The 27,880-nt window shown below is 37.4% G+C and overlaps 2 protein-coding genes across 6 annotated transcripts in view; both read right to left on the reverse strand.

The window, feature by feature from the left end:
* The window catches only part of LOC114462598 (pre-B-cell leukemia transcription factor 1), a 229,541-nt gene that overhangs the window by 73,734 nt on the left and 127,927 nt on the right, over positions 1-27,880 (reverse strand). The gene's annotated exons all lie outside the window — the stretch shown is intronic.
* On the reverse strand, positions 626-27,860 carry LOC114462599 (mediator of RNA polymerase II transcription subunit 8-like). 4 transcript variants are annotated; one of them, XM_028445557.1, is made up of 7 exons: positions 27,809-27,860; positions 27,601-27,722; positions 25,018-25,162; positions 24,791-24,931; positions 8,283-8,370; positions 7,971-8,210; positions 626-790 (listed from the first exon to the last, which is right to left on the reverse strand). In XM_028445557.1, the coding sequence occupies exons 1-7, from the start codon at positions 27,812-27,814 to the stop codon at positions 726-728; spliced, it is 807 nt and encodes a 268-aa protein (XP_028301358.1). In that variant the 5' UTR covers positions 27,815-27,860; the 3' UTR covers positions 626-725. The 4 variants fall into 4 exon arrangements, 3 of the variants coding, with proteins under 3 accessions (XP_028301358.1, XP_028301357.1, XP_028301356.1); XR_003673985.1 differs by lacking the exon at positions 626-790 and adding an exon at positions 4,618-4,861 and having other exon boundaries at positions 4,986-8,210; XM_028445556.1 differs by lacking the exon at positions 626-790 and having other exon boundaries at positions 4,617-8,210; positions 27,601-27,719; positions 27,809-27,855.

Raw genomic sequence — 27,880 nt, forward strand, 5'->3', positions numbered from 1 at the left:
CATATACCTTTGTATATTTATGTATATATAATTGTGTGTTTAAACGTTAACTGTTTTGTGAAAGGAAGCAACCACTGATATGAATTATGATAATTACAGATATGGGAACGTATACGTTTATTTCCTCCCAGTCTTTTTTGAGTTTATGTATATATGAAAATATGTTTATTCAAAAAGAGTGTGTTTATATAATGTACAATGAACAATCAGATCCATTTTAGTAATTGTGAACGTAATTGTAATTGACTGAGGGCAAAAACTATCATTTTAATTGTAATCGAAAAAATACTGGTCACTGTAATCATAATGAGGTTGTAATTGAAGACGTAATTATAAATGTAATTGAGCCCAACCCTAAGCAACCACAGAACAAAGATGAAAACTTGTGTTGTCAGAGATTATTAAAATAATCATTTATAATAATAATCTAACAGTTGAACACATCACAAACACACACATGAAATAAAGCAAATACTTTTATTTATTATTTAAAACCTTTCAACATTTCCAAAACCATCTACTGTGATTATTGGGTCAATACTGCCCTCTAGTGTGTGTATGTCTGTGTGTGTGTGTGTGTGTGTGTGTGTGTGTGTGTGTGTGTGTGTGTGTGTGTGTGGTGTGTGTGTGTGTGTGTGGTGTGTGTGTGTGTGTGTGTGTGTGTGTGTGTGTGTGTCTGTGTGCGTGTGTGTGTGTGTGTGTGTGTATGTGTGTGTGTGTGTGTATCATCTGTTGTATGGATGCATAGATGCAGACTTGATGTTTGTCTTTATGCTGCTTGGGACTTTTCCTGAAGGTGAGAAAAAAATAAAGTTAAAGTATTTTTTACCAAATATTCATAAAAACTTCATCAAACATGATTAAAAGTTTAATGTGAGTCAAAAAAATATCAGTTTGATTAAAAACCACAAAGTGTGAATCCTGTTTGTTATTTGGTCAATACTGTTATTGTTACCATGGCAACGTTATCAGCATGTGTGAAGTAGGGCTGGTTTATTATGGCAAAAATCTAACCCAGAATTAATCTAAACCAAGATTAATCTAACCCAGATTATCCCACTCTCCTCAGTTTATTGTGGAAATATTAAATATGAATATTGCTGATGAGATACAAACAGGAAGTTGTGATTCTTCCTTCAAAGTAAAGCAGAAGCTAGCTGCTAAAAATAAAACCAACAACGTAATGGTTTTAAACAGAAAGTGACAGACGTGGGAAAAATGGAACAGGATCATAAATCCAGAAAAAATAATTGTGAACTTTTCATTTTGGAACTTATCAAAAGGTATTAATATGGGTATTAATATCCTGAAGCTATATATTGAATTTAGTTATTGTTTCATAAACAGTTTCTGAGAAAAACTGTTCATTTTAACACAAACGGACAGAGTTCAAACCTATGTCCTCCTTCCACTGTGTGGCTAGAATAAAAATAATAACAACAACAACAATAACAATAATAGTAATAATAACAATAATAACAAAGTGTGGAAGAAACAATCAGCAATATGTATATCACCATATTTCACTACATCATTATCATATTGATCCAAACATTAGCATAGCAACGTAAACTCCCAGTCACTAAGTGTCAGTGAACGCATCATCAGACCTTAATAAACGACATCACTACTCTATGACTTTTATCTTGATTTTAATAAAACATACTGGACACTTTGATAGATATATGTGGTTAGTTTTTATTAAATAATTTAAGAACTTAACAGAATCAGAATCTGTTGCAGAAGAAAAAGTTAAACATTTTTGAAAAATATAATTTGACAGTTTAATAAACATTCCACTTGTTTTCTTTATATTTGTACTTAAATTACAGTTAGTGACATTTACTGGTTCTTCAAGTTTAAAAACAATGAAATAAACTATTTCATTCAATGTTATACTTATAATTATTGATATATTATTGTATATCGTATTGTTTATTATGAAAATATATTGTATGGTATCATCAGATTCCTGACAGTGTACAGCCCTAATCATAGCCTTATATAGGCACATATATACAGTAAATATATAAAGTCAACACACCACTGTTCAAATGCCAGGTTTTTGTGATTAAAAAATAACACCAAGATAAATAATTTCACAACTTTTTCCACCTTTAATGTGACCTAGAACCTGTACAATGATCAAACAAAGTGAAACCTTTAAAGGAGGTGAAGTAAAAATAAAAACTGACAGAATGATGTCACTAAAGTGTTCATACCCTCTTATAACTGGGGGCGGGGCTATGTTCAGATTGAACCAATCACATTCTAACTCATGTTAAATGGAGTCAGCACACATCTGTCACCATGTAAAGTGTCTCTGATTAACCACAAATAAAGTTCTAGAAGCTTTTCCTCATATTTTTGTAGCTACATCTTCCAGAACAATCCATGGTCCTCAGAGAACTTCTAAAGCATCAGAGGATCTCATTGTTCACAGATATCAGTCAGTGAAGGTACAAAAGACTTTCTAATGAATTAAATATAACATAAAACACAGTGAAGACAGTCATCATCAAGTGGAGAAAATATGACACAACAGTGACTTTACTAAGAACAAGACGTTCGTCATGAATTGATGACTAGACGAGAAGAAAAGAGGTCATGGAGGCTGACAAGTACTGTCTGTAGAACATGTGACAACAATCTCCATCTTCTTCATATGTCTAGGCTATGGGGTAGGGTGGCAATACAGAAGCTTTATCTTACCAAGAAAAACATCTAAGCCCAGCTTCATTTTGTAAAAACATTTAAAGTCTCCCAAACACATGTAGGAAAATGTGTTATGGTCTGATGGAACCAAGGTGGAACCTTTTGGCCATAATTCCTAAACAACACTGTTCATCACCAAAAGAACACCTACCTACAGTGAAGCATGGTGGTGGCAGCATCATGCTTTGGGGCTGTTTTTCTTCAGCTAGAACTGGGGCCTTAGTCAGGGTGGAGGGAATTATGAACAGTTCTAAATATCAGACAGTGTTGGTACAAAACCTTCAGACTTCTGTTAGAAATCTGAAGATGAAGAAGAACTTTATCTTTTAACACCACAATGATCCTAAGCACAGCATCAACTAAACTATGGCTTCACCACAATCAGATGGAGGTTCTGGAATGGACTAACCAGAGTCCAGACCTGAATCCTACTGAACATCTGTGTGGTGATCTGAAGAGGGCTGTACACAGGAGATGTCCTCACTATCTGTCACATTTAGATCAGTTTAGTAAAGAAGAGTGGGTAAATATGACATCATCAAGATGTTCTACACTGATAGACTCTGACCCACAAACACTGAGTGTTGGAATAAAAACCAAAGGTTCTGTAACAAAGTATTAGTTTAATGGTGTGTTTATGTAACCAGGTTATTTTAAGTTTTTATTTTTATTTTAAAGGTTTCACTTTGTTTTTAATATCATTGTACAGGTTCTAGGTCAAGTTGTGAAATTATTTATCTTTGTGTTATTTTTACATCACAAAAACCTAGAACAGAGGTGTGTAGACTTCATTATATCCACAGTAGATGTAGATATAAATATATATATATATATATATATATATATATATATATATTAGGGCTGTCAAAATTGCTCAAAAATGACGTTCGAATATTCCCTCTTAACCCCGCCCCCAATATTCGAATATCTTTTTTTTTTTTTTAAATTGACAAAAAAATAAATATAAATATATCTGGTGGCAATGTTTTTTATTCAAGCTAAAACATTTGACAACCTTAAACGTATTATTTCCCACACCCTCATGCTCTCTGTACATAACCATATGTAGCAGGATTCACAAACATTTTTACAGTTTAGAAGTAAACGCTCCGAGCGAGCTGCAGTAAACATGGAACTTTTCTACCCACTTTATCAGAATCAGAATCAGAATCAGAATCAGAATCAACTTTATTGGCCAGGGGTGAATGAATACACACGAGGAATTTCTTTTGGTGACCTGTGCTCTCTCAGGTAGTATAACATTAAATAATAACAATCAACTAGAATAAAGAAAAATAAAGAAAATAAAGAAAAATAAATGAAAAAAGAAGTATAAACATAAATATAAGAGTAGTTAGACTAATATGTGCAAACTAAATAAAAAATAACAAGATAATAATAATAGTAATAATAATAATAATAATAATAATAATGAACAGGGTTTCCTGTAGTTGGTAACATCACGCAGGCCTTTCCACACTTCTGAAGGGACTTTGTTTGAGAAGCTTTGTTTTAGCTTCTCAGTGTAGCACCTCTTGGCTACTTTGATCTCCCTGGATAGAGTGTACTTGGCCTGCTTAAACAGGTCCCTGTCCCCACTCCTGTAGGCTTCCTCCTTAGCCTGACGCAGCATCCTGAGTTGAGGTGTGAACCAGGGTTTGTTGTTGTTGTATGTGCAGAAGGTCCTGGTCTGCACACACATGTCCTCACAGAAGCAGATGTAAGATGTCACAGTGTCAGTCAGTTCATCTAGGTCTGATGCAGCTTCAAAAACCCTCCAATCAGTGCAGTCAAAGCAGTCCTGTAACTCCTCCCCCTCTGTCCACCTCTTTACAGTCCTTACTACAGGTTTAGCAGATTTAAACTTCTGCCTGTAGGTCAGGATGAGGTGAATCAGACAGTGATCAGAGAGCCCCAAAGCTGCACGGGGAACAGAGTGATATGAATCCTTTATTGCAGTGTAGCAGTGGTCCAGTGTGTTAGCCCCCCTGGTGGGACACTTTATATGTTGTCTGTATTTAGGGAGTTCGTGGGTTAGATTTGCTCTGTTAAAATCCTCTAGAATGATTAGCAAAGAGTCTGGATGTTGTTTCTCCACGTCTGTTATCTGGTCAGCCAGGTGCTGTAACGCCTCTGTTACACAAGCCTGAGGTGGGATGTAAACACCAACCATAACAAACGAGGAGAATAAAACGGTTTACAGTTTATAAAAAAACTCTCCAGATTAGGGCTACACGTCTGCTTCAACACTGTAACATCTGTACACCAACCTTGGTTAATGTAAAAGCATATTCCGCCGCCCCTCGTCTTCCCACAGCTCTTTTACGTGGTCCGCTCTGAGGAGCTGAAAGTCTGGTAGATGTAGAGAGATGTCCAGGATGAGTTCACTGAGCCAGGTTTCAGTCAAACACAGGGCGGTGGATCTGCAAAAGTCTGAGTTTCTAGTGTTTAGGAGCAGCAGTTCATCCATGTTATTTACCAGAGAGCCTGACATTCACCAGGTGAATGGATGGAAGCGCAGTGCGTAATCACCACCGCCTCAGTTTTACGAGCGCGCCTGCTCGTTTACCCCGTCTGCGTCTGCGGCGTCTCCTGCAAATTCCATAGAGAGCTGCTGCTCCTCTGGTGAGAATCTCTGCATAACTTTCTGGTTCAATGAGAACCGGTGAAAAAAGATCAGCAGAGGACTGTCCTACGTTTATTAGTTCTTCTCTGGTGAAAGAGACCAGAGAAGGGGAGCAAGAAACTACAAAAATAAAGAAAAACGCAACAACTACGAGAGAGCGCAGTACCGAGGCAACCATCCGCGGCGCCATCTTAGTGTAAATGAATATCTATTCACTCAAGTACAGTAGCCTACACTTTAGTAATATTTCTATTTAATGTGAAATAAAATATGACAACAAATAACTTATGTCCTGAGGTTCATAAAAAATAAAGTGCTATTAAACTGAAAAAGGCTACTTACATTCTTGGTGCTTGTATAAAAAAGTAAACAAAGCTAACTGCGCTATCACTGGCGTAGGATCAGGCCTCCAGGCTATTTACCAAAAACACAAGACGGTCCACATTTGAAGGGGCCTGTGCTGATCTCTTTATTTACTATATTCCCAGTGGTGGAAAATACGCGTTCAGAGTGCACTGATGATCCGGAGATGGAACGATATTTCTTTGCCATCTGAGCGACGTGAGGGTATCTCACAGAGTTTTCCACCACATGAGAGGATTTTGTTGCCCAGGAATTGGAGATTGTTGTTCATACATCGACATCTCTTTTTGAAGCAGCAGGCTGATGTCCTCCTGGTCTGGGCTGTTCGTGCAATACGTGTCTCTGAAGACACACCCCATAGCAGATAACAGTTTTCTCAGCGGGTTGCGTTTGCTGATCACAGGGTTGTTCGCTAGCGGCCTCACTGCCTGTGCCTTTGGCCACATTCACTGGTTTCATCTCCTCCAGAATAACCACCTGCACCTCTTTCAAATGAACGAGGCAATGAAAGCGTGGATCCAGGTAACTCGCTTTGTTAAGCAGCATAAATGCACCTTTTTCCTCACAATAACGCTTCTCCAGATCTGTGGCGATCTTTGTCTTCATCTCTGACAATGTCGGTGGTTCTGGTCCATCTGGCATTGCTTTTATATTATATTAAAGGCAGCACAGCCGACGCTGTTGGATATTTGTCAGTTGAAAGTGCTTCACTTTAAAGGGTTTAAGCGCCTCTTGCTCCTGCAATAAATAAGTAAATATAATGTGTTGATATTATAGGACAGGTTTGCATTTGTCCAGCTTATTAACATGTACACACTGTAAATTAGGGCCATCATTCTCCCTATTTAAAAATATATCTTAGGACAGCATTTTTCCAGCCTATTACTGTACATTTCATACATTATGCTTAACTTTTCCATTAGGGACCATTCGCTTGTGATCAACTCCATTCTTGACAGTTTTTTCTCAAAGATGACAGCAGACATCACTGCTTGCTGCTGTGATTCACGGCAGATCATTTCATAAATGCTGTTCCATCACGTCAGACAGTCATTAATCAGCTTCTCATTTTTTAATCCCAAAAGTTGTTGTTTTTGCAGGAGGAGGAAGATTTGTTGAAATGTGAGGCCACCACTTTCATCCTACTAACCAGGATTTCAATGGCTCTGACCCCGAGCCCTTTACCCACAGCCAAGTTTATTGTGTGCGCCACACATGGTATATTCACTGTTTGAAGATGTCTCTCCACTGCATTGACGTAATTAGTGGTATTGTCCGTTGTGAATCTCGTGAATGCATTCACCTACATTTTCTGCAGTGTGGTTTAGCTAAAGCTCTTTTGTTTTTAGCACATTGTTAAGCATTTCCCAGTCATCATTAATCCAATGGGCCGTTGCTGTAACAGGATGCTGTCGCTAGGGCTGTCCACCCGTCCGTGGTAAGAGTTCCTTTATCTTGTCTGAGGTGCTGTTATACACTTCTACGACTCTATTGGTGACTGTTCCACGGCTCAGGATGCGGTACCTCGGTTCCATTTCTTGACAAAACTCCGTGAAGCCTGCTCCATCCACGACACTGATCGGTCTCATGTCCTTACAAATGAACGATGTTAATTTCCGCCTGATGGCTTCTTGTCGTGTCGCAGACAATGCTCTTGTTGTGGGCGGTGCAAAATAAGTGTCAAGACGTGGCTGTTTAGATGTAGTTCCACACATCATGCCAAGCTCCTTTGGATGCTCATTTTCGAGATGTAACGTCATGTTGCTAGTGGTTGAATGGTATGCTAACTGCATCTTACATAGCTTGCATACTACTTTATCTCGCGGCTCCACAAAATGTACCTTCTACCGACCAAAATCCAAAGTACTTCCAGACATGGCTTTTTAGACGTGTTGGGGTTAAAATCACTTTCACTGCTGCGGTTGAGTTGGGCTCTGAACTTTCTGTCACCTTCCATATGCACTGTCGGGACCTGACGTGACTCCTGCGACCTGTCTCTGACTCCTCAAGCAGCGCTAGCACAGCAGACAGCTGCGCCTGCTACCCATTGAACTATATAAAAACCTACCGCGGGCGTATTTTTCCCATAATATATATATATATATAATGTTTTTAGTAATATTCGAATATTAATTTTCACGTTCGAATTTTAATATTTTTTTACTATTCGAATATATATTCGAATTTAGAATATTCGTTGACAGCCCTAATATATCTATATATATATATCTATAGAGATAGTGCTGTACCATGTGTGTGTTCTTACCTGGCTGTCCCTGCTGCTGAGGGGCCACTGGTCCACCCAGACCCCCCTGCTGGGTTGAAGCCCCGCCCAGAGTCACCTGCTGTAGGGTTGGACAGCTGCCCATCTGGGGCCCCTGTCCTGGATGTCCAGGGGCCCCAGGGCCAGGGGGTCTACACTTAGACAGACCCTTACCAAACGCTACAGCTCCAACCAACGCACTGGTATCAGCGGGGTTAAAGGACGGCTTGTTCTGACGCATCGCTGGGTCACAAACACATGATTATTATGATATTATGATTAATATTATTATTATTAATAAGTGGGAGGACCTACATGAACTCTCTCCATCTCTGTCTTCTCGGGGGCTGTTCAGCTTCTCCAACAGGTTGAAACACAGCTTGTTTAAGGCCTGGATCTGTTTCTGTTGGTCACATCATCATCATCATCATCACCACCACCACCATCATCATCATCACCACCACCACCATCATAAAGAACATTTTGAGTTGAATGGGTATGATTTTATAAACGTAGACAGTATATGTTTGTTTATTAAAAGTGTAGGCAATCAAATCCTCTAAGTTGAACTCTGACCTAAGACATTAGTTTCACCAGTCAATGGAGTCAGAAGGTCTGTCTCACACTGTGAAATGCAAACGTACCCCACAGAGGGACCTTCTCCCACTTCCTGTCTGAACAAAGGAACAGGAGAATCCAAGAAGATTTTGTTCCCGTTATTACCTCTGTTATATTACGATCAAAAGGAAACAATCAGTCAATGTTTACATGCTCTGACCGAACCCTAACCCTTCATGTAATTCAATAACCAACAGAATGTTATTTTTAAAATGTTTCATCATTTAAAAGGTGCTTGAAATACTAGAAAATAAGGCTGGGCGATATATCGATTTTATCTATTAAGTCGAATTTAACGTTTAGGGGGATTTCTTTTTAATGAAAATCGATTTTCTCTTTAACTTCCACGACCGACGCTCCCCTTGGGCTTCCGTAGTTAAGAGTGGGATCAGCCCCCCCCGCCTTTTCCTTACAGCTACACAGACATCATGGCCGTGAACAGGGAAGAGCTCGTTCAAAAGAAAGGCACAGTTACATCCGTTGTTTGGAATTGGTTCGCGTTTTCAGTGTCAGACGCAGAACAAATAACGCCACATTGCAAAGTGTGCTTAAAAGCTATTGCTACCAAAGGTAGCAGCACTACAAACTTGTTCCAGCATCTTAAACAGAAGCATGCAGCCGAGTGGGAGGTATGTGCCTCTCAACGAAACGAACAAGACCGCAGTTCAAACAAGCCCGCTTAAAAACAAACTACAGTCTTGGAAAGTTTTTCGAACTGTATCCCCTATGACAAGAAAGGGCCCCGGTGGAAAGCAATCACAGATGCAGTGGCGAAATATATTGCAGGAGGTATGGTACCCATATACACAGTGGAAAAGCCGTGGTTTATTAGCATGCTAAAAGTTGTCGACCCCAGGTACGCGCTACCAAGCCGCAAATATTTTGCCGAAGTTGCATTGCCTCGCCTGTACAACAGTACTCGTGAAAAGATCGCTAGAGAGCTGGAGGGGGTGTCGTTTTACTCCGCCACAACGGACCTGTGGTCCAGTCGAACGATGCAGCCCTATATGAGTTTGACGGTGCATTTTATTGACAACTGGACTCTGCGAAGCGTCTGCCTTCAAACAGCCTACTTTCCCGAGGACCATAAAGGTGAAACAATTGCGCACGGGCTAAAAGATGCACTGAGCTCCTGGAACCTTGATGAAAAACGACTCACCTGTATGACAACGGACAGCGGCACCAACATCATAAAAGCTCTGAGAGTCAACGAGTGGCCCAACCTCCAATGCTTTGGACATAAACTGCACAATGCAATAGGTAAGAGTCTAATGGCTATGCATTCAAATGATGTTTGTTTTTTTACATACATGATCAGAACAGCTCAATTAATGCATTCTCTGATGCATGAATTATTCAACATTTTACTCCTAAAGACATGTACAGTTATGCTTTTGTTTATTTTCACTATTATTGGACTTTTTATTTTATTTATCTAGCTTCATCTATTTTATGAAAATATGAATAAAATGGCATGTTCTCCTAGCTTTTTATTATAAAATCCTTTAAAAATATTGCTGCATAATTTTCTTTTCCTGGTTTTCCTGTCCTGATATATTAGATTTTAAACTATCTACTTTTCAGTGAGTGGGCAGTGTATTGAATGACTCACTAATGTCCAGTGAAGTGGTTAATTTGCTAATTTATCATCCTGACCCATGCAGATACTGGAAAACAGCCTTTAGGTGGACACTAGTGGACACTATGCATTAAAGGTAGGGCTGGGCGATATATCGAATATACTCGATATATTGCAGCTTGTAGTCTGTGCGGTGTTGAAAATGACCATACCGTTAAACTCGCGGATTTTTTTTTAATATCTTAGTGGCATTATGCACAAAAGGTGCACTTAAATTTAGTGTTGTTTTGAAATGTCATCTTAATGACAACATGCACAAAAGGGCACTATTTGTTTTAAAATATTGTAGTGGCATTATGTACAAAAAGTGCACTTTAATTTTGTGTTTTGAAATGCCATGTGAGTTGCATCCTGCACTAATGTCTTGTTTTGAAATGTCTCTGTGACAATTTTGCACAGAACGTGCACTTTCTGTTGACAATTTTATGTTTGAGCCACTCACTGTTTAATAAATACAGTTATGTCAACTTTGACTTAGTTGTGATATCCCCTTTTTTGCATGAAAGTTTAAAATTGGCATATATTAATGCAGTATGATCAAGAATGTTTTAATGTAGACATATAGAATCATCATACTGGTGTGATTTTGTGCATCAAAGTGTTAATTCAAGGGTAATGCAAAATATCGAGATATATATCGTGTATCGTGACATGGCCTAAAAATATCGCGGTATTTAAAAAAGGCCATATCGCCCAGCCCTAATTAAAGGGTTAATGCAATTTTATGAAATAAAAAATTAATCATAATGGTGTGTATGTGTGTGTGTGTCCACGTGTGTGGGTACGCCTTCAGTGTGCATTAAGAACGTGGAAATGTGAAAAAGACTTGTTTTGACAATGCTGTGTTTTCTTTCTTTCTTTATTATACAGAGAATGGTGTGAAGGACCCGCGAATCGATCGTGCCATTGGAGTTTGTAAAAAGGCAGTTGCTGCCTTTTCCTATAGTTGGATAAAAAGAAGAGAGATGGGTGAAGTACAGGCTGAGCTTGGTCTACCCACTCATCAGCTGGTAACAGAGTCCCCGACAAGATGGGGTTCACGTCAAAAAATGATTGAGAGATTTCTTGAACAGGAGAAGGCCATAGTTCGTGTCCTGGGGTCCGACAAGAAAAGCCGTCATCTTGTGCCCACTTGGCAAGATATTGAGGTTTTAGAATCTGTAAATAAAGCTGTCAAACCACTCCAAGAATTTACAGACGCCCTGTCCGGGGAGGCCTATGTCAGTGTCTCCTACATTAAACCGGTGCTGCATTTGTTCAAAACAAATCTCCTACAGCCAGTGGAGGAGGACACTGAACTCACTAAGACAATAAAAATCAACATTATGCGGTACCTTGATGACAAATACAGTGACCCTGTGAAGAATGAACTTTTGGATATGTCCTCACTGATGAACCCCAGGTTCCGTACCACCTACATTGACCCAGACAAGGTGGAACAGGTCAAGAAAAGAGCCGTCACTGAGCTGATGTCTCTGCCTGCTGAGAAAACCACAGCAGCCTGGTCCTGCTGTGCATGTGTGCCAAAGAGAAGCACAGTCTCCACCCAATAAGAAAATGGCTTTAGCTGCTTTCTTCAAGAAGAAAGTGCCAGAACCAGAGCCATCTTCTCACCAATCAGAGGCACTGAAAGTAGAGACAGAACTGGCAACCTACCTACTGACCCCTGAGGTAGACCCAGACACTGAACCACTTCCGTGGTGGAAGCGTCACGAACCAAACTTCCCAAGGCTCAGTAATCTGGCCAAAAAATACTTGTCCGTCCCTGCAACAAGTGCCCCATCAGAGAGGCTTTTCAGTGTGGGAGGGGGCATTGTTACATGTAACCGGGCATGCCTCAAGCCAGAGGTAGTAGACAGGCTTGTCTTCCTGGCTAAAAATGCGTAAATGAAGAATGAAACTAAAGTAATGGATGCAGATTTTTTATTTTGTTTACAATTTCAGGGATTCAGGAAAACTGTTTAAAGTTTTGTTTGCACTTTATGAATACAACTGCTGTTTTTGTATTCTAATTTAGTCATTTTTGCTACATTTATTTGACAAAAAATGGACACACAATTTTATTTATATTTTAAGTTATTTTGAAGGTGCATTGTGTCACTATAAGTTACATGTAACTGGGCATGCCTCAAGCCAGAGGTAGTAGACAGGCTTGTCTTCTTGGCTTAAATGCATAAAAGAAGAATGTTAAACTAAAGTAATGGATGCAGGTTTTTTCATTTTGTTTACAATTTCAGGGATTCAGGAAAACTGTTTAAAGTTTTGTTTGCACTTTATGAATACAACTGCTGTTTTTGTATTCTAATTTAGTCATTTTTGCTACATTTATTTGACCAAAAAGGGACACACAATTTTATTTATATTCTAAGTTATTTTGAAGGTGCATTGTGTCATTGTACGTGAAGTTATTAGAAAACTGATAAGCTGCATTTTCACTCTTTCCAATGGCAGGGCCTGCTATGTCGTTTACAAGCATGTTTTAAGGCTTGTTTCCTGTTGCCCCAAGGGGAAATGTAGATTAAACTGCATAAAGGAAAATCAGAACAAAATAAAGAGCACATTTGTTTTGAGCAATTTCTTTGTCAGTTGTAGTTTGTTTTTAAATAGAAAAAAATTAATCGATTAAAATCGAAAATCGGGTTTGGTATGGAAAAATCGGAGATTTTTTTTTAAAGCCATATCGCCCAGCCCTACTAGAAAACATCACAAAGCTTAGTTTAAGGTATTTACAGTTAACCATATGATAAAGAAAAAGCCTAACATGAATTTAGACATTCAGGTTTATAAAGTACTAACTATGCTATTTTTCAGCCGTGTCTGGTATCTAACTGTTTCATAATAGATGATATATTAAGATATGATGTTGAAAAGATGTTTTGAAATATGTTGAATTAATTATTAGGAATTTTTCTATGTTTAGGAACTCCCTCTGTTGTCTATGTCATTCCACTACACGCCCACACTTGAGACACACCCACAAGCTGAAAGCAGAGACATTGACCAATCATCGATATGATCTCAGAATGATCAACCAAGACTCCTCCTCTAAAAGGCATCTTCAGATTCTTTTTAAAAAAAAAACTTTAGTTTTGGACGCAGGCGTTCAAGCTCACACGTGTTCCCTCATGTTTCCAGTCTTTCATTTCATTTTTCTTTTATTTGTAGTTGCATCAGTTAGACTTTTTAAGAACCTTGCTCGCAGTGAACGTGCCTGAAAGCCGACCTTCCAACATCTGAATCGTGGACCAAACCGTGGTCCCTCTTAGTCTGAAACCAGCTGCGATCAACCCAGAAGAGGTTGTGGATCGGCCAATAGAAACCCTGCTATTTAAGGAAACAGAAGTCAACCCAGCGCTGCTATACTGCTTCATGGACGTTGTTCCTGCAAACCCAGAACGTCTCCAGGTCCAACCTAGACCACATCTCAAGGTATGGACCAGTGAACAATGGACCAGCAGAACTGACTCAGCACTGTAAACTACAATATTACACTCCAGTTACATATGCTTCTCTCACAATCCACCACATACTGTATATGTTTGTCTTTCCCTCTGTTTTATGAGCTCGCTTTATGATTTTATTCTTTGATTTTACAATAGTTAGTCTAGATTAGTTTATAATAGTGATTCACTTTACTACATGTAATCCTCACTTTTATTAGCTTAGAAATGCATTTCATCATTGTTCTGGTTTCTAATTGAATTATGTAAATAAAAGGTTAAACTGTAATCGTTGATTCCTCTGATTTATTAAAACTGTGTATTTTAGGTGTAGATGTACTGTACAAATCCACTTCCCTGATTTAATACTTTGTTTAGTCTAAAGAAAAACAGACATATTTCCTCTTTTTAAGAGGCGGCACCCAGGTATCTGTTATTATAATATTAATAATCATAATTAATGTTCTCATTCATATAACCATTATTAACTACCCTGATCCTCCTACAGTTGAATTGGTATGATTTTATACACATAGGCAGTATATGTTCATGTTTTTCAGAAGCGTTTGACTCTCACTAAATTATTATATATTTATCTTTATAACCAGACTCATGTGTTAAACATTTAGTGAATATATGGAGGAAATATTTATTACAAAATCAAGTAAAACAAATATTGTTTGTACAGACTTTAACTAGAGGTTGATTAATATATATAATATCTAAAGGCTGATGCAGATTTTTTTTATTTAAACATTTAAAGTTCAGAAGAATCTTTAAATGTCTTTCTGAATGATTTATTTGCACAAAAGTGGGACAATGTAAATGAAAAGAGCAATGTGCATAATGTCTATGATGAGTTTATAGAATATTTCTAAAATTATATTATAAAAATTGACCATTAAATCCCTGGATTACAAAGGAGTTTAAAATGTAAAAAGAAGAATTTGTTTTATGATAAACTAGTACAGTGCCCGTCAGAAGTATGTATTCATATAGTGGGAGGAGCTTAAGTAGAGTTATCAATTATGACCCAATGAGTATGTGTTATAAGGTTGTATGTACATAGAGGTGTACATACTGTACTCTGTAGTGTTATAAAGGGTTTATTTATGGTGTAAAATAAAATAGTGTGTGTGATTTATCTGGTTTATTTCTATGAGACATGAACATTATAAATGTTTTTGTTTTTTAAAATTTTTTTATATTTTTTGTTTGATGTATTTTTCTGTAATGTATGTTTTTGGAGTCATTATGTTTATTTTTATATCTTTCTGTTGTGTTTTTGTGCATTTTTTGTATAAATGTTGTTTTTTGTTGCCATTTTAGTGATTCTGGAGTCATTTTGTGTATTTTTGTATCTTTTTTGGTGTAGTTTTGTGCATTGTATTTAGTTTTGTGTATTTTCATATTTTTGTTGTTGTTTGCTGTATTTTTCTGTAATGTATGTTTTTTGGAGTAATTTTGTGTGTTTTTGGAGCCTTTTTGTAAATTTTTATGCATTTCTGTCATTTTGTGTACTTTCTGTATAAATATTGTTCATTTTTTAGTTTTATTTTACTCATTTAGTATATTTTTATTATAAATGCTGTGTGTGTGTGTGTGTGTGTGTGTGTGTGTGTGTGTGTGTCAGCCATCTCCTCCGTGCGTTATCTATCACACATGCGCGCGCTTCTTGCACATCAACCATCGCAGGTTGTTAAGAGAGACACGGTAACTACGGTAACCAGTTAAGTCAACTATTCATCAGCATACATGTCTATGCTGTACAACCCCTCGACAAACAGAGAAAGTTTGTCACACCAGTGCCACCACTGGATAGGTTTGTGTAGAGCCCTGATTATAATAAATATGTTGATATAATATTAATAGTGAAAGTAGTAATAGTAATAAAAGTAATGTTGTAATGATATTAATGGTAATAATTGCAATAACAAAATAATAATGCACTAAAAACAATATAAATAATAAACAATATTAAATAATTATAAGGTAATATATAGAATCGCAATAACTTTAATACAATAGTAAAATTATACAATAACAATAACAATCCAGTAACTATAATACAATAAAAACAATAACAACATAAAATAATAAGGTAATAGCAATAATAATAATACAATGAGAACACCAGTAACTATAAGATAAAAGAATAATACAAAAAAAGAATAACATAAGAATAGCAATAACAATTAAAGCCGCGAGCGGCGTCATAGGGTCCGATGAAGCGGCCGGGGGCGGTAACCCACGGTCACGTATACCACTGTTGGGGATTTGGGAATTGGCCTGGAGTTGTAAGCGTTTTCGTATAACGGCGTAGTTATGGCGAACAATTTTCCTGTGTGATTATAGGCCCCTCCCACTGACCATGATGGGTAATTTGGTCATCGAGCGTTGTTTATGGATGGACAATCATCGTGTGTATCAAATATGAAGCAGTTTGAATTTAGCATTCTAGAGTTATAAGCTTTTTCCTATTACAGCGTGCTGATGGCGAAGGATTCTCCTGTGTCATGATAGGCCCCTCCCACTTTTCACAGCCTGGTATATTTTCCATCGCAATGTGCTTCCATCTAATAAGATTCATCCTACAGTGTTTTGAAGTCAACACGACATGTCGTCTTGCCGCTAGTGCTGCTGGCGTAGGACGGCCCAAGAAGCGGCGCCCTCTGAGAGTGCAAGGCATTGTGGGTGTTTTTGGTTATCGTTTGTTGTTTGGGGCTGTACGGTCATCATGTGTATCAAATATGAAGCACTTTGAACTTTGCATTCTGGAGTTGCAAGCGTTTTCGTATAACGGCGTAGTTATGGCGAAGGATTTTCCTGTGTGATTATAGGCCCCTCCCACTGGCCATGATGGGTAATTTGGTCATCGAGCATTGTTTATTGATGGACAATCATCGTGTGTATCAAATATGAAGCAGTTTGAACTCTGCATTGAAGCGTTATAAGCATTTTCCTATTATAGCGTGTTGATGGCGAAGGATTCTCCCATGTCATTATAGGCCCCTCCCACTGATCACAGCCTGTTTTTTCTTCCATAGCAATTTGCTCCCCTCTGTGTCGGTTCATCCTACAGTGTTTTGAAGTCAACACGACATATCGTCTGTCCGCTACAGCTGCTCGTGTTGGACGACCACAGAAGCGGCGCCCTCTGAGAACCCAAGGCATTGTGGGTAAATTGGTTATCGTTTGTTGTTTAGCTCTGGACAGTGATCGTGTGTATCAAATATGAAGCAGTTTGAACTTTGCACTCTAGAGTTATAAGCGTTTTTGTATAACGGCGTAGTTATGGCGAGGGATTTTTGTGTGTGATTATAGGCCCCTCCCACTGGCCATGATGGATAATTTGGTCATCGAGCGTTGTTTATGGATGGACAATCATCATGTGTATCAAATATGAAGCAGTTTTCTGTCCGTTTTTTTTCACGCCACCAAATTATCAAATTTTTCGCCAGGCCTGAGGTGCGTGCAAATTTCGGTGAGTTTTCAGGCATTTTTAGGGGGTCGAATTAGCGATCAAAGGCGGGCGGGGTATAATAATAATTAAAGCCGCGAGCGGCGTCATAGGTTCCGATGAAGCGGCCGGGGGCGGTAACCCATGGTCACGTATACCACTGTTGGGGATTCGGGAAATGGCCTGGAGTTGTAAGCGTTTTCGTATAACGGCGTAGTTATGGCGAAGGATTTTCCTGTGTCATGATAGGCCCCTCCCACTTTTCACAGCCTGCTCTATTTGCCATAGCAATGTGCTTCCATCTAATAAGATTCATCCTACAGTGTTTTGAAGTCAATACGACATGTCGTCTTGCAGCTAGAGCTGCTGGCGTAGGACGGCCCAAGAAGCGGCGCCCTCTGAGAGCGCAAGGCATTGTGGGTGTTTTTGGTTATCGTTTGTTGTTTGGGGCTGCACGGTCATCATGTGTATCAAATATGAAGCAGTTTGAACTTTGCACTCTAGAGTTATAAGCGTTTTCGTATAACGGCGTAGTTATGGCGAGGGATTTTCCTGTGTCATTATAGGCCCCTCCCACTGGCCATGATGGGTAATTTGGTCATCGAGCGTTGTTTATTGATGGACAATCATCGTGTGTATCAAATATTGAAGCAGTTTGAACTTTGCATTGAAGCGTTATAAGCATTTTCCTATTATAGCGTGTTGATGGCGAAGGATTCTCCCATGTCATTATAGGCCCCTCCCACTGATCACAGCCTGTTTTTTCTTCCATAGCAATTTGCTCCCCTCTGTGTAGGTTCATCCTACAGTGTTTTGAAGTCAACACGACATATCGTCTGTCCGCTACAGCTGCTCGTGTTGGACGACCACAGAAGCGGCGCCCTCTGAGAACGCAAGGCATTATGGGTAAATTGGTTCTCGAGCGTTGTTTATGGCTGTACGGTCATCATGTGTATCAAATATGAAGCAGTTTGAACTTTGCATTCTAGAGTTATAAGCTTTTTCCTAGAACGGCGTCCTGTAAATGCTAACCGTGTACATGACCTTAAATGACACCGGTCGAAAACACAAGGCATGATGGGAAATGTTTCAAAGCAGTCATGACCAAGCTTGGGCACATGTCCTTTGTGTGAAATTTGAAGCTGATTGAAGTTTGTGTGTCAGAGTTATGGAGATTTGGAATTTTTGCGTGCTAACGAAAGTTAGCATTGCATTTTTGTGGCGGCGCCACGACCAAACCGTGACAGATACGAAAATTCTTTCGATAACTTTTCATCTTCAATGGGTCCTATGTGGTGTTGCCAAGTTTTAAGCGAATCGGATGAATCCCCTCAGACTAGATAGCGCAGATGCGTTTCGAGGGCGAAACGCCATTTTTGACCTTTGACCCAAGATGGCTGACTTCCTGTTTGGTTTTGGGCGGGGTCACAATGTAACTTTTTGCTCATTCTGGGGCGAAGACTACATGTGGCGATTTTCGTGCAAATCGGTCAGACCTGGCGGTCGTGTGGTTCCATCGTTTGTTTTGGCGGCTAAAACGCACGCTATGCGTGCGTTTTCTGTCCGTTTTTTTTCACGCCACCAAATTATCAAATTTTTCGCCAGGCCTGAGGTGCGTGCAAATTTCGGTGAGTTTTCGGACATTTTTAGGGGGTCGAATTAGCGATCAAAGGCGGGCGGGATATAATAATAGGAAATAAAAGCGAAAACAATAGGTTCCTCTGTCCCATTCTGGGACAGAGGAACCTAATAATAGGGTAGTAGTACGATTAGATAGAGATAATATAATACTGTGTGTCTCTATCTCCTCCGTGCGTTATCTCTCTCACACGTGTGCGTGTCATGCACATAATCCATCAGGTTGTTGAGAAATTTAAAAAGAGAGAGAGAGAGAGAGAGAGAGAGAGAGAGAGAGAGAGAGACAGAGAGAGACAGAGAGAGAGAGCGAGAGAGAGAGAGAGAGAGAGAGAGAGAGAGAGACCCGCAAGTACCACAAAAAATAAACGTTTTTCAACACCAAAGTCACAGATCTCTCTCAACGGCTCTGTGTGTGTTCACCATGTACATCCCGATGTAGTGCACGCACACACATCAGCCGTGTGTGTGTGTGTTTGTTTACATTGTAGCTGCTAGCATCTTTCTTAGCACATAGAATAATATAGGAAGAAACACTCACTGTTGCACAGAACAAACAATAATCATAGTGAACCCATCCGCTCACAATAACGTTACATTCCTCTGTTTGAAGAATCAGAATGTTTGTGATATAATCGACTAAAGACCGTCAGCACAGGCACCGCCCACCGTCATGGAGACGAAGGAGGAAATGACGTCCGTGACCCGAGAATTAAAGGAAGTTTGGAATCACAGGAATAATATTAAATAACCATGAAATATTAACTTAAATTACTTCTAGAGGGACAAAAACCTTTTTTTTAACCCAAAGAAACTGCGACACGGTGACGTCATGAACCCGGAACCGGAAGTAGCGCGCTCAATACCGAGAGAGTCGTAATTATAAAATGTATGTTTTGACCGTTTTGCTACACCAAGTACCTCCAAAATAACAGATGCACACACTCAGGGTATTTGGAACACGTTGACTAAGTTTCAGGTTGAACTCACATCACGTCGGAGAGATATTTGCCACACACACACACACACACACACACACACACACACGCTTTTATAGATAAATGTTTTAAACAAAGAACTAAAGAGGAGGAAAATAAGTACAAGAAATACAAAAACAAAGTGACTAATATCTTAAGAAAGAATACTACAATAAATTCATAGAAAATAATAAATGTGATGTGAGGGAAATTTAGAAAATACTGAATAATGTAATAAAAATATCTTCTGGCCAGTTAAGCTATCCTGAATATTTTATGGTGGAAGGTAAAGATCATTATAATATGACAGAGGTGGAAAATACCTTCAATACATCATTTGTCAATATTGGCAAATATTCCTGACCCCGTAAATAATAAATATAGTTATAGCTTTAAAGAAATACATTTAAACGACCTTGGCTACAGCTGGCTACAGCTGAACAGCCTGAACAGCCTGAAAAACTGGGCCCAAGACTGAAGGAAAATGGTGAAAAAACCGCAGGGAGGCCCTTCAGAACCCAATTCGGGTTTGGAAGAGGTCAAGGAGATGATACGCGAGGGTCTACAAAACCTATCTGCCGAGATAAAGTCGTTGGAAAAGACGCTGGAAAATTCACTGGAAAGACTACAAAGCGAAACAAAGGTACTGAAAGAAAAGAATGAAAGAAATGCTGAAGAGATAAAATTGTTGAACGCGAGGGTTGAACAGCTGGAACAAAAGGAAAGAGAGAAAGATGTCATCATCACAGGCCTAAAGATAAAACCCAGGAGTTACGAAGAAACAAAATCGATTGAACAACAGGTCATTGACTTCCTGAAGTCGAAGGACATTGTCCTGAACCCTGACAACATCAACTCCTGCCATCTCCTGCCAAAGAGAAATGATACCAGAGCTGTAAAAATAACCTTCACGAATATAAAATTCAAAGGAGAAATACTCAAGCAAGGAAATAAACTCAAGGGAACAAAGGTGTACATCAATGAAAACCTGACGAAACAAAATGCAAGCATTGCATGGAAAGCACGCCAAATAAAAAAAGAAGGAAAGATTATGAAGACTTGGTCAAAAAACTGCAGGATTTACATCCTGGAAGAAGAGGACGGAAAACCAGTTCTCATCAAAACGATGGACAATTTGGGAAAATACGAAGGATCCACCTAAACAACAACACTACTGATGGTAATCATGGATATGGACCCAGATCTATATAAACACTGGAAACAAAACTCAGACTGTGATTATTTTACGGAGACCGAATTAAATGTGGAAACCAAGAGTAAAAAAGGTCTGTCATTTATTCATTTCAATTGCTAGGTGGTGGGGTGATTAAGGATTACATTAAATTTAAATTCAAAGTGTTTATTGTCATATGTGCAGTTAGAAACACGTTTTTTTTTTTTATACAATGAAATTACTACCTTGCTTATGAACTAAGATATAATAATGTGTTTATACAAGTTAAATCTAACAGTGGAAAATACAACACTGCCAATAAAACTAACAACAGCAGTTAGAAACACGCTTATGAACTAAGATATATTACATTAAAATACTACTTTGCTTGTGAACTGGGATGTAGTGATGTGTTTATACAAGTTGGATCTGATCCCATCATCAGACAGTGGAAAATACAACACTGCCAATAGAACTAACAACAGCTGGATTACCCTTGATGTAGAGACAAAACAAGGTGACATTGTGGATGAAAAGGGAAAAACCTTCCAAACACCTTCGAAAGAGGAACTATTCTTGAACTGGAGGAATGCTAACAACGTCTGGCAGGGAACAAGGCCAACACAAACAAAGATAGAGAGGACAACACTGACTACAGATGGACGTTCAGAAGAAATCAAGAATGTTTGACCAGAGAGACATGTAAACCCATGTAAATCTGCAATGGTAAAACAGGGGACGGGACCCGGATAAGCAAACTGCTTCTCTCGTCTCCTTTTTTGGCATGTACAAAAAATGTAAAAAAAAAAAAAAAAAAAAAAAAAAAAAAGTGAATGTAACCATGTCGGAAATAAACTGAATAAATAAATAAAAAAATAAATAAATTCAATGTTCCTTTCTACGGTGGAGGAAAGAGAGATCATTCAAATACTTTCAAAATGTAAGAATAAAACTTTAAATGACTGAAACTATTTGATTTTAAAATCTTCTAAAGAACAAACACTGATCATTTTCTCTGTATCCACAATTCTCAGAAATTCTAGAAAAACTTTTTATCACTTAATGAATGCCAGTAAAAAGGGAAACATCAATTACATTCATTGACTGAATATTAGTTCAGTAAATAACAAAATGCATATTATTGGAATATTAATTCCTTCGATAACATTAATCATAATATTTTACTAGGAAATTAGAGCAATATGAGCTCAGAGGAAATAACTGGATAAAAAGTTATTTTACTGAGTGAAAGCACTTTTTATCCAGTTATTTCCTCTGTTTATTCCTTACATTAATGATTTATTTAAGTGTATAAGTGAATATTGAAATTAGTGTTGTTTGCTGATGACACCAATGTGTTTGTTCAGGCAGTGATCTTCAGTTATTAGTGCAGGAAATAAAGAATTAGAGAAAATGAAATTATGGTTTTATACAAACAAATTATCACAAAATAATAAAAATAATTATGTTTGGTAATGGTCAAAATATTTTGCAAATTGAAATTAAGCTGGATGGAGGGAATATACATATATAAAGTGAACTGGAAATCTGATATTATATATATATAAATCAATAATTAGAACAGAGCTACGTATGCTCTATTGTTCACTAGTCTGGTCTTATTTGACTTATTGTGCAGAAATGTGGGAAACAACTACACAACAGTCATCCATAGGGAGGTTATAGGGAACATACAAATATATATTTTGTCATGTCCAAATGATTAAATATTAAAGATCTGGTGGATTTCCATATAGGGCAAAGTGCAATGATTGATCTCAAAATGTATAAAAGTTATTTAGTCAGAAGGAATATGTTAAACTATACTACGCTTACATCAGCAGCTCAAGGAATGTTCAAATATGAAACTATTTAAGAAAAAAAATAATTTTTCACCGTTATAAAAATGAAGGAAAATTAGGTTGTTTAACTGGAATTTTAGTTGTTATGTATAGAGATAAACTGTATGTGCTTGTGTTATTTCATCACAACCTTTTTACAGCAACCGTGATTTTTCTGTGTTTGACTGTCAATGTTTTCTGGATGATTGTCTTATGTTGTACATACTGTACACTTTTACATTGTGTGCCTGAAATAAAACTAAACATCATCATCGGTTAAAGGGACATTATTAGGAATAATTCACTTTCTAAGTCAGCTTCAAACAGAACAGTTATGATTAGGAATGTAACGATTAATCGTAAGGCAGTTAAAAATCGATTCATAGGTATCACAGTTGATATCGATTTTCTGAAAATTGAATCGCAGTACTTTTTTTAACCAGCAGAGGGCAAGTGTACAAGTGTAGGCATGGGGCGGAGTCTGCTAATACTTTCTTTTGAATAGTTTATCATCGATTCTTTTGACAATGAAATATAAAAGGAAAATAATACAGAATTTTCAAGTTTTTTCCCAAAAAAAAAAATTGTCTACAGTCCCATTTTGTAAAATAAATCGTGAGAGAATCGTATCGTGAACCCAGTATCGTGAATCGAATCCTATCGGGAGTTGAGTGAATCGTTACATCCCTAGTTATGATCATCAGAGAGGGAAAAAATACTAGTATTCAAGTACAGATATTTGAATAAAAAATGACTGTTAAAAGTTAAAGTATTGAAGTTTTTCCCTTCAGTAAAAGTGAACATGTTAATAAATGTACTTCAGTAAAAAGTAAAACAAATGTACTTTCAATAATAAGACAAGGTTTTTAAAACAGCAAATTCAACATCTTGTTTTTTTTAAACTTGTAGAAAATAAATTAAATCTGTTACCTTTGAACGCCTGGAGAATTTAGGACTCATTATAAATAACATTTATAAATAAAATGTTTTAAGAAAAACATGTAAATGTTGAAATTAAACCCAGAGCAGCTTTGACTTTTAACATGTTTAAAAACTAAAAGACGTGTTTCACAGAAAAAAGATCAAACAACCGACACTTTTAAAATGTATGGAGTAAAAGTAGATGTTTGTTTAAAAAAGTTAAAAAGTCACTAAAAAAATAAATACTTAAGTTAAACAAAGATACCAGAAAAAACTACTTAAGTACAGTAACATATGTTACATATGCTACATGTCACCTCTGGTTATGACTCATAAGGAGGTAAAGACTCCTCCTCCTGACAAAGCTGGCTCCTCCTACTCTACATCAGAATGTAGCTCCTCCCTCTACAACAGGTGAAACAAACGCGGTTAAGACTGGGCATTAACACTAAAGTTAATCAGTGAAATATATTCTATATTTTATGGATGGTTTGATCTTTGCTGCTCATGAACCAGTCAAAATAAAACAAATAAAATGGGTCCTCAGGAGCCTAATGCACCTTTTATGGAGCCAAACGTGGAATGAGAGGAAAAGTGTGGATATGTGCATCATAAAAGTGTTCATTTGGTCAAACAACACAGGTTCTATTCCTCTGAGTCTGGATATGTGCTCTGGTTTTTGTCTAGTCTGAATTGCGCCTCCTGGAGGTCATCACTCAGAGACCCATGAATGGAACCAGGGGCGTCTTTGGGGCCCCTGTGGCCAGGCAAGAGGCCCCGTCCCTGGTTAGAAGAGTGCTCAGATAAAACCCAACGAGTTGTCAGCAGAAAGGTCTGGATCATTCACAGGTAGAGTCTGAACGAAGCTGGAGGCTCTAATAACAAGTCTATGTTTCCCTTTAATAGGGGTTAAATAGGCCAATACAGACACGCCCACTCACCCATGACACGCCCACTCATGAATATGCATGAAGGCCCCAAAACAGCCAGTGATTAGGAACTCTGGTTTGGAAAAATAATGCTCAAATACTATAAATACTATCTACTGTAGATGGGTTCTTAGAACAAATGGAGATGGGTGAAAAATACCATAATACTGGACCTTTAGCCACGCCCACCTGAGCCACCTCTGGACCAATCCGAGTAGCCTCTGCACTCAGCTGCTTCTCCTGCTCCTCAACCTCTGGGTCAGGTTTGGTTCGGAGGTAGTCAGGAACGATCTCGTGGCTGAACACGGAGACGCGCTGTTCTGTTAGTTTCTGAGAAAAAGAAGAAGAAGTGAGCACTGATACGAAGAGTCTAAATAAACATATTTAGATCAGATTTAATCAAATGCTAGGCTCACCGCTAGCTCGTCGTCTCTATCCGGGGACAGCAGCAGAGGGATGATCACCTGGTTCCGGAACGATGGAGTTTTCTCGTTCCTCAGCAACTTGTTGATGGTGTTCAGCTGTCCAGACAGGAGAGCAAAGTTGTCCAGAACAGAAGGCCTACAAAATAAAACACTTTGAATTACTTTAATACAAACATCAAAGCTAAACTAATTCTAAAGGACAGTAAAGGTTCTATAAACTCTTCATTCTATCCATCTGTAACATTTGTTGACTTTATATTTTAGATGATAGAAAAAAAATTACACTATTGCCTAAAACAACATTATTTTAATTTCAACATTTTTATTGATTAGCCTCAGCACAGCTAACCAACAGGCTAACCAACGGGCTAACCAACGGGCTAACCAACAGGCTAACCAACGGGCTAACCAACGGGCTAACCAACGGGCTAACCAACGGGCTAACCAACAGGCTAACAAACAGGCTAACAAACAGGCTAACAAACAGGCTAACAAACAGGCTAACAAACAGGCTTTTCTTCTTTAGTTTTGCAGGTTTTTGTTTAATGTCACAAACATTTATTGTGATATAAATGTGTTTACTGTTTTATGATTTTAATCAGCCATGTTGAGTTGTTTTTGTTCTTATTACATTATTATTTTCATGTTCTATCTAATAATGACAATAATAATAATAATAATAATAATAATAATGACAATAATAATAATAATAATAATAATAATATGACCTCTGAGATACGCTTTCACAGTTAACATCTGCTGTGTTTATATCATAAACTATATCTATTTGATCACAGATGAATTGCATAAAGTCTGAGTCAGCAAACAGGAGTTGTGTTCATACACACTGGAACATGTTCAGAGATCATAATCACATTATGTTCACAACTATTGATGATGCTCAATAATCAGGGATCAATCAGAAAAAATGATTTATGTACATTAGAATAACAGTACTCCTGTTGTCCTCTTTTTAAATGTTAAAAAATGAAAGTTTTTTCTTCTGCTCCTTATTTCAAATAGGTTAAAAAACTGATCAATAATTATTGATATTAACTGATATGAAACACGTATATCATTATACACCCAGCTGTTTAACTGTTTCCTGTCAGAATAGACTTTAAAGTTGTGCTGCTAGTGTATATTATTATTATAAATGTATGTCAGGTATGAACCAGTGGAGGCCAATAGAGGGCGCTAGGGCCACAATGGTTTGATTAAGACATAAAACTAAAAAATGACAAATGGAGAAAGAGAAATCTAAACCATAAAGACAACATGTATGTACATATATGTACATACATGTTGTCTTTATGTAGTTTTGTTGGTGTTTTATTAAGTACATGTTATACAGATATATATTAGTGTTGGGCAGTATGAACATTTTGATACCATCAAACCTCCCTATTATGACCACGTATACGGTATAACTGTGACTAATTTAAATAATGCTCAGACATAAACTGTAGATTTGTGACCTTGTCACCAGTGGTTCAGAAACACCAAACATCTGGTTTTTATTTTCACATGACTATTTAAATGTAACGTGTATCAGACTATCTCTACTTTATGACACACATGCACATTAACGTGTGTCATAAACCCTAACCCTATATATATATATACATATACATATATATACATATACATATATACGTATATATATATATATATGTATATATACATATATATATATATGTATATATACATATATACACATATATACGTATATACACATATATACGTATATACACATATACATATACACATACACATATACATATACACATATATACATATACACATATATACATATACATATATACATATACATATATACATATATATGTACATATATATGTATATGTATATATAAATATGTATGCTTGCTTTTTGCAGGGTCTTAAATTTGATGATTTCAAATCTGTGAAGTCTTGAATTATGTTTGTTCATTTTAATTATTTTAATTCAAATTAATCACTTGTTTAACTAAAAAAAAAAAACAATGTGAAAAAACTAAATTTTAATAAAAACTAATTAAACTAAAGCATAGCGCACACACACACGCACGCACGCACGCACACACGCGCGCACACACACACACACACACACACACACACACACACACTTGCTTATGGTTGGTTATTATTTTGGAGAAGCAATAGCCGTGGCCTTTATTAAAGGCTCAGTATTTGTTATTAATGTAATTGAACTATAATTATTGAGAATGTAATTGTAATTGACTTTCAGGAGATGAATAATAATAGTAATTTTAATTGTAATTGGGGAAAATGATGGTCAGCATAATCGTAACTGGGTTGTAATTGAACATGAATATCCTAAGACGTAATTGTAATTGAAAAATGTAATTGAGCCCAACACTGTCGTTGTTCTCTGATCATCATCTGTGATTCACATGAATCAGAATTATTGATTTATATCAGATGAAGCAGGTGTGTGTGTTTGGATGGTTACACACACACATATAAAGTGTATAATGATATTATGATCATTTATAATGATATATAATGATAATATGATGATATATAATGAGATATAACATGTTAAACTCACCATGTCAGCCGTTCACACTCGTTTTCCAGTTTGTAGATAAAACTGTGCAGCGCGTTTTTAACGTGAGCGACCCGAGAAATGAGCGACTCCGCCGAGGCTTCTAACTGCTTCTCCTCCCGCTGCTGTCAACATACAATATATATTATATATTATATATTATATAACGCCTTACAGTCATAAAAACATTCACAAACATTTCATTCTTTACCTGCATTATTCAACCACGAGCTTCACTTCCGCTTCTTTTTCTTCTTCTTTGCTTTTTTGCAAATGAAAAACA

This window comes from Gouania willdenowi, chromosome 4, assembly GCF_900634775.1.
Source record: "Gouania willdenowi chromosome 4, fGouWil2.1, whole genome shotgun sequence".
NCBI classification, from domain to species: Eukaryota; Metazoa; Chordata; class Actinopteri; order Blenniiformes; family Gobiesocidae; genus Gouania; species Gouania willdenowi.

What these genes read in the sequence shown, in the direction of transcription:
- LOC114462599 (XM_028445555.1), bottom strand. An exon ending in TTGGTCCAGAGGTGGCTCAG is followed by an intron (nt 8,371 to 24,790) that starts GTGGGCGTGGCT and finishes TGTGACCAACAG; the next exon opens with AAACAGATCCAGGCCTTAAA. An exon ending in CAGAGATGGAGAGAGTTCAT is followed by an intron (nt 8,211 to 8,282) that starts GTAGGTCCTCCC and finishes TTTGTGACCCAG; the next exon opens with CGATGCGTCAGAACAAGCCG.